Source organism: Linepithema humile, chromosome 8, assembly GCF_040581485.1.
Source record: "Linepithema humile isolate Giens D197 chromosome 8, Lhum_UNIL_v1.0, whole genome shotgun sequence".
Lineage (NCBI taxonomy): Eukaryota > Metazoa > Arthropoda > Insecta > Hymenoptera > Formicidae > Linepithema > Linepithema humile.
The window spans coordinates 11266094-11280188 of NC_090135.1; the positions used below are offsets into that span (position 1 = coordinate 11266094).

Below are 14095 nucleotides of genomic sequence, written 5' to 3' on the forward strand. Positions count from 1 at the left end.
CGTTTTTATTCGTTCTCGTTGTACAACGATCAAGATTATTCATCGAATATTTCGAAATTAATGGAAAAACTTTATCTGACAGTAAATATTTCCAATTTATTTGTATTCATGCATAAAATATGTAGTAGAAAGTATATACAAAGTTATATTTACAATGACGATATAAAACTTACGAATTAACATAAACGCATAATATTGTTCGCTTCTATACATGTATTATGTGACTAATGTATGCTAACAAGAATTTAATTATTAATCATTTATGCCTCTGTTTACACACTCACTCTATGCACTCAGTTTACGCTACAAATACGATAACTATTTGGTAATTGTTGATACAGTCGAGAACGTACTGATGCTTTACGAATTAAGTCGATTTGTAAAACAAGCTTTTTTGCAAAAAAAAAAAAAAAAAAAAAAAACCGTTACTTTTTTCTTATTCGCAAAAATTGTTAAATTTGTTAAAATCTAAAGTTTATAAATTCATAATTATGTTCAATGAAGAAAACTGCAAAACAGCGCGCTATCAGCGATACAATATAACTGAATTTTAACTCTGATATGATATTCATGATTACGTATTCTCTATAATGCATCTCGAAGAAAAGGGAATAGGGAATTATTAGTTTGAAAGCACGCTAAAGATTTTATTGCTTGAGTCACTATTTGATCTGTCTTAATTTTTCAAAAGTTCGTCCAACTAATTCAATTAATCTACGCATCAACCCTTAAATGTATAATACTTTACGCTATCGAAATAAAATTACACATACATAATGATTAAATAACAAGTGGTTGAGGCGAATCTATAAGAAAATAATAAAGTTCATTTTTCACGTCATATAACAAAATAATATTGTTCAGTAAAATTCGTTAATTTTTTATAGTTATATATTATGTAGAGGATAGGCGATAACATGATTCCTTTAATATCTTTTTTTTCGTTACAATTACGTTTTTCATGTAACTAGATTACATTTTGCATAACAAAATTTGCTAGATTATTAATTTTAGATTCCGAAAAGTTTGTAATTCAAAAATCCAGCTCCAATAAGGAAAGAAATGCAGAAACGTTATTTGTTTCATTGTTAATTATTGTCTGAATTGGCTGGCGATCGACGAGTGTCATTGCCCGATTGAACGGAAAGAACGATTTAATGGCAACCGCAGCTCTTGACAACCATATTCTTGTATTTTTTGAGAATGACATTGCTCTCGTCTAGGAAATACAGCACGGAAATGGGCGACAACTTGGTGGGCGCGCAACAGGGCTTGGGCACCTTGCCCGGACTCAACAAGTGCACTAGTGTCTGGACTATTGCGTGGTTCGTCGCATTCATGTGAGCGTTCAGCGGGAAATTACATTCTCCGCTGCAGTAATACGCATCGTATCCGTCTGGCGCGATAATCCAATCCTGCGGAACGAATATTGAGAATAAATATTTTAAAAAATATCAATATTAAAATATACAAACTAAATATAAAATATAAGAAATATAAAACTTCCGTTTTTTTTTTCTCCCCCGTTGCAGCTATATTGGATTATGCGGAAATTTGCACAATCTCTGACATCATAATCCAATATGGTTGCAGCGAGGAACCAGAAGCCTTTAAGATGTGCTGATTAATGGCTCACCTGCCACTTTAAATCACGGAAGCTGACGTACAGCGTTTGGATCTTGCAAGTTCGCGAGTGATACTGATACGGCGCAGCTGCGTCTGCAAAAATATCCTTCCGTCAGTACAAATATACTCTTTCTTCTCATTATCTTTTAGCTTAGATTAATTCAAATTATATATTTATAATTATAATTATAATTATATATTTTACAAAATAAATATAAATTGAATTATGTTTGCAATATAATTCACACGCAGACTCACCAATATAAGGATTGTTCTGGTAATTCCAATTGATGGATTCGCTTTTTTTCTTTCTCCTGGCGTCGCGTTTCTGTCGCACTTTGGATTCCCTTATACCTGAGCTTTTGAAAAAACCTACCATGAACGGTTGTTTATCGAGATCACCTCGAAATCCCACGATCCCAACGTCCTCCGGCTTCATTTCGTGCACTATGCATATAATATATTAATTCAAAAAGTGCGCAACTAAAGGTATACTTAGAAATAAGAATATTGTTAAATGATGCAGAAGAGAAAAAACAGTGATGTGTAAAAGAGTTATAAACAAAAAGAGGAAAATATACAAAAAGGAAAGAAAAAGTATTTTAAAAGATCGAAATATCAATACTTTCATCATACTGAAACGTTATTATTTTCTTAATACACGTATGACGTAATTTTATGATGCAAAAACAGATAATTTTTGTTATTTTGAATCTTCTCCGTAAGTAGAATGTATTGGATTTGCGTGTTTATTAGAATGGCCTACGTCTCGGGATTATTAATAGTCAGCCTTCATGAATATTGAACACTAAAGAATCAAGAATCGCGGCGCAAAGTTAGCTGGCTTATCTTATGTTAGACGTTCACTTCCAACACATGTTTCGATCGCCTCATTTTAATTATTCTGCATAATTCCAGAATTGCAAACATCTAGAAATTTTTCGAATTTCCATTGATCGAAAATAGGTTGCGCATTAAATAAAAGGTTAATCATTTTTTCTATAATTTTACAATAAATTAAGTCTATCATTCAAAAATTATTATCCTATTTATTTGGCAGTCCTAATTATTTCACGGCACCTTATTTCTTTGCGAATCCAAAATCTTGAAAAAAAAGAGCTACAATTTTCAAAAAAAAAACTTTTTCGATAAATTGAAAAATTTTAAATGGACAAAATTGAGAATGCGCATGATTTTAATGCAAAGAGATTCTTTGGAGCAAATAATCGGATGCAAATGAACGGGCACTCGCACGGGTATCCGCCACCGTTGGTGCACCGTGCACTCCATGCGAGTCCGAGAAAGCTAGTAAATTGGCCGGCAGGAATGCGCATTTGCCGTGATTGCAGCGGACACCTGCCGGCGCAGTTGTTGCACTTTGCGCTGTTAAAGAATGCATCGGCGCACACGGCGGAATTCTCAAAGCAGACGGAGAGACATGATCGCTCGTATCGAGCGTATTCAAGTTCTGTGTCAAGTAATTTTGTCGTCTTCCCTATTCATTCAGCTGACATGCATTCCGATTAAAAAGATAGTTGTATCAACAACCAGTCAGCAATAAATTATGCATTAATTCTCCTGCTACATTGTAGAATGTAATTAATTATAGTTTCGAAAGTGCATGTGTACGATGCTACCAATTTGTTTGCAAATGTAAATTTAAACATTTATTTAGTGAACTTTGCACTTTGAACACAAAGTTTTGTTTCATTATTAATTAAAATTTCCCGCGTAGAAAGAAAATTACGTTTAAAACTTAAGATTTTGTTTAAATATTAAATATTGAAATATTGTTCATTAATTTTTATTCAAGACGGATTCACGGTGTGCATAATTTTGTTGAAAGCCTTATAATTATCGATAGATTTTCTTACTAGTTCTTCGCACAACGCGAAGAAGCAGCTATTGATATAATGTCAACAAGTGTGTAAATGTTTAATTATTATTAGATTAGCTTATATATAGAGTAGGCGGTGTATATCCTTGAGGTTCCTCGTAGAAGAAACGCACGACGGAAGAGGGAGAGGGAGAGACAGGAATCACGCGTAAAGATTCGTGAAAGGCATGTGACTCTCTGATCTTACGTTTTATATTGAACGATCAAAGGTAAACCGGTTGCGTGTTCTGAAGAGCGAGGCAAGAGGAAAGAAGCCAGATGAGAAAGAGAGACAGAGAGACGTGGAGAGGACAAGTAATGAAATAATCTAGGCGCGGCAAACAACAAATCATACACATTTACAAAATGTTGTCAATACTCGGATACTTCAAATGCTCGGATACTTTGAGTATTACACATACAAATATTTAGTTATTTCAAGTACATTGCAATTATTATTTAAAAAAAAAAAAATAGAAAAAAATTCTGCGTTCACAACAAGAGACATTTCTCGACTTAAAAGTACAGATTTTAATGAAATTCTGTGAGAATGCGAAATTTTGCAAGACACAATATTTTTTGACAAAATGTCGATTAAAAACGAAAAAATACTCTCCAAAGATCTGTACCATTTTTTGTACACTTTTTTCATTACACACTCACACACATCTCGTCAGTAAGAGATTGAAAAAAAATGTCAGATGATAAACTGCTGCCTCAAATATTTCTGATAAAATGTAAGATAGCTGTAGAGCAAGCGTCAGCGATCTTGTGAATAATAAACGAAAGAAGACCTAGGAAGAAATTTAAGATTCAAGAGATGCGCTATCAAGTTGCTGCTAATCTTTCGTGTCACGTATATCCCAAGACAAAGGCAGCTGAACAGGTGTAATACGGCGGAGACACGAATATACGTAATTGCCAAGGCGAGGATACGCTTCTTTAATCTAGATAAACTAAATTAAATATTGTATATTTTTTTACGTTTCATCTTTAATGATTAAAATATGAATTGAATACTTAATTTTATCATTCATATAGTGTATCTGAGAATAATTATAAAAAATATACTTCCAAGGCGCTAAGGATTGAAATTTTAATTCTCTCATGCTGTGCTCGTGACCAAATCTCGATAAACATCGTATGCGTTTATATTAAGCCGGAAGTCGCTCTATATTTAGCACACTATTGCTAAGAAGTCGGGTTGAGAAGTTTAAACGGAAACACGGCTAATAGGACTTAGACTTTGAGTTTAATCCATAAATATATAAGCACTTCTTTAGAATTCTCGATATAGAAACATTCTCTCTTTCCTTATTTAAGCATATCATCATTATTTAATTATACAATTAGCTTCAGCACGAATTTGTGGAAACGTGCGGTTAAAATAACATTCGTTATTATGACTTTAAATCGGATAAATACTTTGTAATTCTCGAGTGAAAATAGTAAATTAGAAAAAAATGAGTCTCTTACCCGAACGATCAGCGGGATGTACAGAGAGATACAATCCTCGATTTCCATCGGGATTATTCACCCAGTGATGAAGGGCCTCGCTGACGTTTAATGTTAGCCAGCCCTCCTTGCTGGTTGTGACATTTATGGCATCAACGTACTGCAATTCTCGAATGCTGAAGTTGAAACAGAGGATAATTGTATTTCTAATAATAATAATATTAGTCTAGTAAAAATAATTATTTATAGTAATACATATTGCGTTAAATATCACATCACTTACTAACATAACGATCTATATAAGTTTACTAAATGTAATCAGTAATAATAAAGAATAGCCTGTCTTAAACTTATGTTTTCTATTGTAGATTTTTATTTTCGTTTCTTGAATGTATCTAAACGTTCGATTGAATGGTATTCCAGTAATAAGGATTTTACTGTAATTATATGTAACATAATTATATACTTTTAAATAAGTTTGCGATAAACATTTGTGGTATCAAAATCGATAGGTGCTGAAAGCTAACATTATATCTTGTTGCACCAGTCGTCACACACAGTGACGTATCTCGGCATGAATGCTTTGTAATTCTTCGGATTGTAATTTCCAATTAATCGTGAAGCCGCACGTGCCTCGTGTCAATAAGATCTCATCGCGGAAACACGCCGATCATTGTTCATTAAGTAAATGATCTTCGTTGCATCTAGCAGACCGGCTTTTATCGTTTTTCCGCGGATCGATTATCGTAATTGAATTGGCTGTGAGAATTGCGTGTTTGTTTTTTTTTTTTTTTCTTTCCTTAAGATCAAACTCTGATGTCTTCCTTATTCGGATACGGAGATTAAATAAAGTTAGTTTGTAAATTTAAGAGAGCAATGTGTATCTTGAAAAATAAGAAATATAATTTTTTGTATTGAATTTTTTTTTAATTTTAAAGATTTAATAAATATATGATGTATAATAAAACAAAATCTTACTTTCCGATCGACAAAACTTGAGACTGGAATGCTGGTAAGTTTGCCTCAATTTTCCTTTACAAACGATCTCGCCGTTTCAATTTCAGCAGTAACTTTCCACATTTGTCCATGTTTATGATTGGAATTTCGTGTTCATGCTCATAATGATGCATCGCGAAGAACTCTTATTACGAAAGCAACGAGTCGCCAGCTTGTCTCGCGACGAAGAGGCAAGAAGGGGGGGGGGGGGAATGAAGAAGGTGGAGGATGCGTCACGCATAGTTTGACTTTGATGGAAGAGCCGAAAGATCCCGACGAAAAGGATGAGAAGAAGAGAGAGAGACGCGTATCGAGCGCAACTGCGTAGGCAGAGGAGACGGAGAAGCACGAAGAGAGCCTGTTAGCCCGTCTCCACAGCTAATTTACCTCAATTTACGGAATAGCGTTTCCTGTCGGGGCCAGTATATCGGTCAGGCTCAGGTCGCAGCGCCGAAAGTCTCGGGATATAGAGAGAAGCGCAAGGAACGAAAGAGCGCTGTGTCGGCTGTCACTCCGAGCGCAGTTGCACGCAGTAAATCAAAAGGCTGACGAGTTAAGTGTAGCCGGACAGCCGAAGTCGCGGAAGAGCGAGAGGGTTTTAAGGATCCGGATAAGTAATTTGATATAAAAATAAACAGACGCGTTCGCGTATATTATTCCGAACTTGGTGCGCATCTCCAATTATGCTACATCAAAGCGGAGCACAAGTCCCTTTGAATCGGATTTTGAACAAACTCCTCGGCGAAACTTACCGCTTGAGTTTACTGTCGACTTAATAAAATTCACTTTTCACCCAATTCTAATAGAGCCATTAATCTAAACCCCAAGAAACTCTTTGAGATTTATTACTCTAGACTTAGGCATGACGGAGCGCCTCGTGACTCACTTGCGATAGAGCGGCACGGCCATTAGAGCGCCTCTAGACAGGCTGTCGCCGTTTACCGCCGGCGTAGAGGTTTGCCCTCTCGAATTAACTCAACCACGCTTTCCTTTTTATGACTCAGTTCCTATCGGAATAGGATACCGCCCGCCGGTGGCACTGTCACTGCCAGTTCCAACAGAATCGCGATATATTTTCGATTGTCCGACGATTTTTCGCTCTGCGTGATTATTCGCATGATTTTCTTCCGCACGAAAAACGATTCGCGAAATTACAGCATACGCCCACGTAAATATAAGTGCTACACAGTCTTTGTTGGAATTATTTATCACAACGTCCAATCTACGTAATGCCATGCTCGATAAATCTTCCACATCTGTCTAAACTAACTGACATAGACATATTTTCCGCAACAAGGATTAAATAAAAATCGAAACGTTCTTTGAATCGGAAAGATGGAGAACAAAAAAGTGAGATTCCGAGATAAAAAAAAAGGATGCTCGTCGGGTACTTAAAGTATTCCTCCTGCAGGTAGAACAAATACCTGAGACTTTTTCGGCGAAGGATTAAGGACTTCCTAATTAGGGGTACGATGACGATGTCAAAAACCGCGAAGAATGCCCGAAGGAACATGAAATTGGTCCAACCTAGGCGTCCTTGGCACTAAAGCGGGCGAATCACGAGTAACCGCGTTTTACGTTTCAGTCTTATTGTTGCAACGTAAAAATATTTAACAAATTTTTTTGAGCTTCTTGAAAGCTCGTTTTCAGTCTGAATAATTTCTCGATCCGCCGCACATTTATTCTAGGATAATAAAAAAATGAATGAGTCTTCTTACCCGTCGTCAGTCTTCAACACTCGATACGCCGTGATCATGTAGGATCCGCGATTTTTTCGATTCTTCAGGTCTGTGCTGTGGTACAGCCTGAGCTCGGCGCCGATTATGTGCTCCTGAGGTGGTACTTCGGACACGTCGAACCAAAGCCTCTTCCCACGTTCATGTCTAACCCCAGGGACGTGATGATCTATTTTAAATTACAAGTCTGCGATCAGCGCTCGTGAGCCATTCAAAACGTTCGCTAACTACAGTGATCACATAACGAAAGCCATATTTCACATATCAACATTTCATTTTCAAGTTCTCAATCTCGTTCTCAATCCGAATGTTCTCAAATTTATTTTTTTTAAATACACTGTTTATAAAAAAAAATCTCAATGCATCCCAAAGCAAGCTTTCCCGACCAAGGAAATTTTACATGTTACACAAAAACAGTAGAGAAATTATTTATATAAGAAAATCCAAATGTGTCGCGGAATTATTTCGTCGGGATGCGTCGGAATTTCTTTCTTTTTTTTTTTTTATAAACAATGCATAATATATCACGTGAAATGCAGAGGACTCGAGATTATCTATGACAATGAAAATCAATTGGTTGCAACATTGCAAAGTGTCAAAATCTTAAGAAGGGCAAATTCCGTGCGTTTAACCATTTCAGGCAGCACTTTGAAGAAGATAAAATCTTTCTCGAGATTCTACTAATGCAGACCACTTTAGGAATGGTTGTATAAATGCTTACTTAGTCCAGAATTTAGCGTTGAAACTTATGACTCAGAATCCGGATATTTCTTCAGAAATGTCCAGATTTACAGATGTGAAAAGGTTTTTTTTTTCTTCGAACGAGATAATGTTCCTGTTGTTTCGTTATCGCGAGGCAAAACTTCTGTAAAAAAAAGCCCCCTCCCTCCACATCGTCGATAATGGGATCCTTAGCAAGGGATCCACTTGAACTCTCCGAGGAGGCCCTTGGAAATGAACCGTGGACAATTCACAGCGTGAAATCGACCTCTTTCTTACCGCCAAAGCGGTCGCCGCCCTGCGAGTGAGGGAGCAGAGGGAAGAGGTACTCTCTTCCCTCGCGGTAGACCCGGGGGAGGGGGCTCTAAGTAATGCCTAATGCCTCCGCTGAAGTGGGCGGCGTGGATCCGTAGAGAGACGCGGCTAAGGGCGGCTAAGGGGAGAGGGGGAGGACATAAAAATTTGTTTTGTTTTTCGTTTTCGACGGTCGCATTCCAACGGTACCAGATTGCCGGGGCCTCCTCGACTCTCGGGGTGGTCCCAAATAGCTTTTGGGACCGTCCTGGAACGCTCTGTGGCCAGCCGCGTTTTTGTTTTTTACGCTGCTGCCGCTTCGCTCTCTCCCTTTTCCCATATCCTTAGATACGCGCATGTTCGTATCGTGTGTATACGTGTGTGAAAGCAGAGTGCCGTAAGCTTACGTGAATTTCCTTCATTCTCCAAGTGGCGAATTACGATTTTCAAAATTTCGCGGAGTCCGTGAATTTCTTTCGACGGCAGCCAAAAAAAAGGCTTGTCTTTCTACAAAAATAATCTTTTAACGACACAAATCTAGATCCAAGATTCATTGATCGAACGCACTCTATTCGAATAACTTGTACGTTTCGGAACGTTCGTTTTTTTTACGATATCTTTGCAAGAAAAAAAAAAAAAATTCCAAGAGTATCAACGTTACACTGAATAAATGTTAGGGGAACGAACCTCGATACCGTTCAGCTCCGTTACATTTAATTCCGCTGCGAATCTATCCGTCTCCAAAATTCGGCGTCCTAATCTTCATAATGTCCGTGGCCGTGCGTCTCTCTCCGGGCAGCCGGCTCGTCCTCCGCGCGCGAGGGAGGAAGATCGGTACAAGAAGGAGCGGGAAAAAGGAGCAAAGAGGCGCGGAACGAAACCGGGTCCCTAAGTTGAGACATTTTAACCTGCCCGTGGCGCGAGGAAAGAGAGATACTTATTGACTCGTCTTTCCCAGGGGGGTATTGCCGTAGAGAACACGACGGTGGAGGCTGCGAGAGACTTTGTATATAAGATATACGGCCGAGATGGCGAGTGTGCGCGATCTAACAATTGATGCAGTCAACCCTTTCTCTGTTTTTTTCAACCTCCATTCTGCTGCTTCTGTCTCCCTGCACCTGTATCCCTTGTCCCTATTATTATTCTATATTTGTCTCTCCACTTTTATCACGCGTAATAAAAATGCAATTTATAGTTGTACTAAATTTATATATTTTGCATCAGTCTAGAACGTTCCTCACCATTCTCGGCGAGAGAACAGCGAAATAGAAAACCGGACATACAAAGCAGAGAGAAAGAGAGAGAGAGAGAAAGAGGAGGGAGGAGGCGGTAACGAGTTTCTGAGAAATCTGATGTTTTCTCTTCCTCCTTCGTCTTGTCTTACCTCACCCTCGCGCGGAATATATCTCGTTCGATGTTTCAAATCAATTTCTTAACATCTCAATATCTCCGCGCAATAATGCTCATTCGCAATTCGCTTACGAGTAAGAAGAAAACACGAAGGAACAATTGAAATTCTTTATCAGGCGTACTTTGATTCAACTGCAAAATCGCAAGATAAATAAGGATAATACGTGTGTATCAACGTCACATCGATCCCGGGATTGTTGAGAATTCGCTACGTCGCATTTTTCTTCGTGATTTCACACTTCAGGAACGTACGCGAGAAGGAAAAGTATTCTTGTCTTTAATCTCTTATCGAACTTTCGAAAGAACTAGAAAATTCCGTAATATATTACTTGACACAAAAAATTCAGAAAGCAATACTAACGTTTATGTAAAAAAAAAAAAAATAATTTTGGAACCTCTTTTGTTACATTTTTGTTAAGGACCCGTACAGCACTAGGAATTTATATTTTCTAAGCGAAAATGTACCACTTGATTGCTCCTTTTTCGAAATAGCATGGAATTGTTATGTTACATTCTGAACAAATCACTTCGCATTTAGCCTTCGTGATGAGAATGACGAATAGCAGCGGGTGAATGAACGCGAGGAAGTATTACTTTATTCGAGGCAAATGCGCATTCTGCTTGAAGGATGTTTCAAATTTTTTAATTAAATTTTTAAACAAATAAAATTTGAAAATCTAAGATTTTTAGATACACAAATGTGTATCTAATAAAATCTATGATATTTCGATGGTTTGTCTACAATAAAATAAATTTCGAAATAAATACGAATCGAAAGTAAAGCAAAATTAATTAATTCGCTTTAACAGCGATAATTTTGCTCTAATTGGCTTGTATCTTAGAATTTAGTTAAAGATCAGATTTAATCTTCTTTCACGTTTCGAGATTTATCGAAAAATCTTTATTCTATAATTATTCAAGGTTATCGGCGTCTTGCAATTTCTGTTGTAGAAAAATCAAATCTTTGTGAACTTTGACTTTTTCAAATCGATGTTATATAATCTATCAATTTATAGTCAAAGATTTCTGGAAAAAAAATAATTTCGGATTTTTTTTCAGAAAAAAACTTGATTAATGCTTACTTTCCAACAAGCTTCCTGAATAATTTATTTCAAAATTACTTACTGTGTGCTGCAAAGGTCATGATGGCATCGCTCTGATCGATCGCTCTTAGATCCTGCCTGCTAAGATCGAATTCGCCAGTCTGGCGATGATGCTTGGCGGATTTCTCCTCCTCGTTCTCGCCGAGGGCATTCTTGTAAATGTCCAGTAGGAACTTGGGCGCCGACCTCTTCACCTGCGATGGCCTGTTGATGCTATTTCGCGGCCGATCCGGAAGTCCCAGCAGGTTCAGGATCTCGTGCTCCACCTCGCGCTTCTCATACTGGCTGATCACGCGGTGGACCACTGTCTGGTCGAAGCCGTTGTCCACATAGAGTCCGCTCAATCTTTCGGCGCTACTCGTGAGTTCGCCGATGATTTCCAGGAAGATCAAGAGGATGGAAAGAGTCATTTTGAACGCGACCATTTGAACACGATATCGGAGGAAAGCCAACGTTTCTTAATCGCTTTTCCTTTTTGTTTATTCGCTGTCTTATCAGTCTTTCTCCTTTTCTTTTTACGAGCTATCTCGTTCTAATCATCGACTTCTTTGACTTCTCTCCGTTTCCTCTTGTAAATTTGTCTTGTAATTTTTTTTTCTTCCTCTCTTCACTTCACTTTCTCCCACTCATTTATTTGCAACAGAAGAGAAACTCTACGCCTTTCCCTTTTTTCACAATCTTACAATTATTTTCTCGCATTAAGATGCGTATGTCTATAATTTTTAACGACAGCGTACGAGTTCTAAAACTTTCAAAATATCACCGAGTGACTGGAGCAAACGATTGCAAGATCACCGAATTTAAAGCGCTCGAGTTCAACGGCTGGGCGTCCAAGAATCTCGCAGTCTAAAATCTAGGAACTTAACGATCCGATTAACAGATCACAGTCGAGACAAGTCGAGATTCTTGAATAACGGTGGATCTCGATCGATGTGGATTCTGGTGAACGGTGATCTGGATCGACGACGGCCGGCACGGCGATTGCGCGTGTTGCGGTTTCGCTGTAAGGAATAAGCATCGCGTGCGCGCGCGCGCGCAACTACGATCAGCGCTCTTCGTCCTCGGGTGTCCTCAGCGGCTTGGTGACCTCGTGTTGCGATTCGTTCCGCAGTTTTGTCCGTAGGTACCATGAAAATCTCGGAAGGGACAACGGTCTAATGCGTCGGGATCGGGCGATTTCGGTCGAGGGATTCGAAAATTTGCAGTGCATCGCGTCTTTCTTCTTGTTGACGCGCTGCGCGTTTTTGCCGTTCGTACAGCACCTTAACGCTTTTCCGAAAGTGTTTCTTACTTTAATCACAAATCATCAATTTTACTCAATTTTATTGACTACTCTTTGCTGTTTAACGTTCTTCTAATTGTTTCGCACATCTTTATTTATCCACAATAGAAGCGCAACGCAATCTTCTCGCGTCGCTGTGTCATTTCATTAAATTTTTCGAAAAAAATAAAATTGCAATGACTGTTAATTGAAATTTTCACTCTGATCGAAATTATTTCGCAAAACTGTCCCTGTACACTTCAGCTCCTTGTTGGATATCCCGTCGACGCGCCACTTTTGCAATTACACCACTTTGACACTCCGACGCACTCCAACACTTCTCCTGCACCTGCGATATCGCAGAATTGGCGAGCGGTGATTATTAATCGATAAAGCAAAACAATCGTGTTCCCCGATGTCGGAAGTACGGCTACGGAATCACTCGGAAGAATCTTGCGAGGTGCGACCGAGCGGTCTGTCAACGAGTTGCGCTAGGGAACCAACGCGAACGCTCGCCGTCGATGGACTGTGAATGATCATGGGTCACCGTGGGTGACTCCTGGCGACTCTCGCGATGCCAGTGCCAGTCTGTTTGTCTGGTCCATGCCAGTCGTCGTCCCGAGTCGTCTCTCTAGCAAGCTCACCGCCTCCCAGGCCTGTATTGAGGCTTGCCTGGTCCCACTCTCGGGACTCGACTGCCAATCATCGACCTTTCCTCTTTCTAATTTCGTCTACCTGTTATTTGTTTTTATCTATAACGCGCAAATCTGTGACTTTATTCTTCACTCAATATATTATGACAATTCGTATCCCGAGTTATAGCTTCAATTATTTCAAAGGTACGTGGCATTTTTAGTATAGAATGAAAAATACAAAACGCATACAAATTATATCTTGTAGCATAAAAAATTGCTAGTTTTTTTTATTATGAATTTAATTTTATGTTATCTAAAGATCATATGTTTTTTTTCTTCGACTGTAAATTGTAGTTAAAACATTGAAATAATGACCGACATTTTATTGTGTTATTTGAAATAATCTATTAAATCATCAAATAAGACAAGAAATTTTTAAGAAAATATTTTTTTATATATAGTGTTAAAATATTTAATATTTTTTTTATGAATTGCGTTGAAATTATGCCAGATGTACAGAGCTATTTTAATTGCTGAGCGTAGTAAAAAAGCAAATTTTTGTCTCATTATTTGCACGTTCCTGGATCATAGAGGTGGGACCGCCTCTGACAAAGGAGTAGGCGGTTAATATTGGCAACCAGGACTGGTCGCCGATAACTCGACTCTTTAACAAGGTGGTGTCGTGAATCAGGACTAGAGGACGCGATGGCGGTTTGCAAAGTTGTAAAAGATTCTTCTATATAGGTAACTTAATATCAACAGTTTTAATCACATTGTTATTCAATGAAAAGATACATTAATAAGATATGTAAAGACAATCAATCTTGAGACATCGAATAATCAAAGGAAAATTTGCCTATGAAACACTTATTTCATGGAGTGTCTTCGAAAATGTTACATCTATTATTCTGCATTTCTCAGTTACTATTGAATCGGTGACACTCATTATTATTAATATTTTAGTTGTCTATACTGTAATTATC

The 14095-nt window shown here is 38.1% G+C and overlaps 1 protein-coding gene across 1 annotated transcript; it reads right to left on the reverse strand.

Moving 5' to 3' along the window:
* Window positions 1–70: 70 nt before the first annotated feature.
* gbb (glass bottom boat) lies at window positions 71–13125 on the reverse strand. Its single transcript, XM_012369716.2, has 6 exons — window positions 11239–13125; window positions 7672–7858; window positions 4979–5133; window positions 1885–2073; window positions 1637–1719; window positions 71–1415 (listed from the first exon to the last, which is right to left on the reverse strand). Exons 1-6 carry the CDS (start codon window positions 11639–11641, stop codon window positions 1155–1157), a joined length of 1278 nt encoding a protein of 425 aa, XP_012225139.1. The 5' UTR covers window positions 11642–13125; the 3' UTR covers window positions 71–1154.
* Window positions 13126–14095: the final 970 nt, after the last annotated feature.

What these genes read in the sequence shown, in the direction of transcription:
- gbb (XM_012369716.2), bottom strand. Translation starts at nt 11,641, where the DNA reads ATGGTCGCGTTCAAAATGACTCTTTCCATCCTCTTGATCTTCCTGGAA. An exon ending in CATGACCTTTGCAGCACACA is followed by an intron (nt 7,859 to 11,238) that starts GTAAGTAATTTT and finishes AATTTAAAATAG; the next exon opens with ATCATCACGTCCCTGGGGTT. An exon ending in CCAGAACAATCCTTATATTG is followed by an intron (nt 1,720 to 1,884) that starts GTGAGTCTGCGT and finishes ATATTTTTGCAG; the next exon opens with ACGCAGCTGCGCCGTATCAG.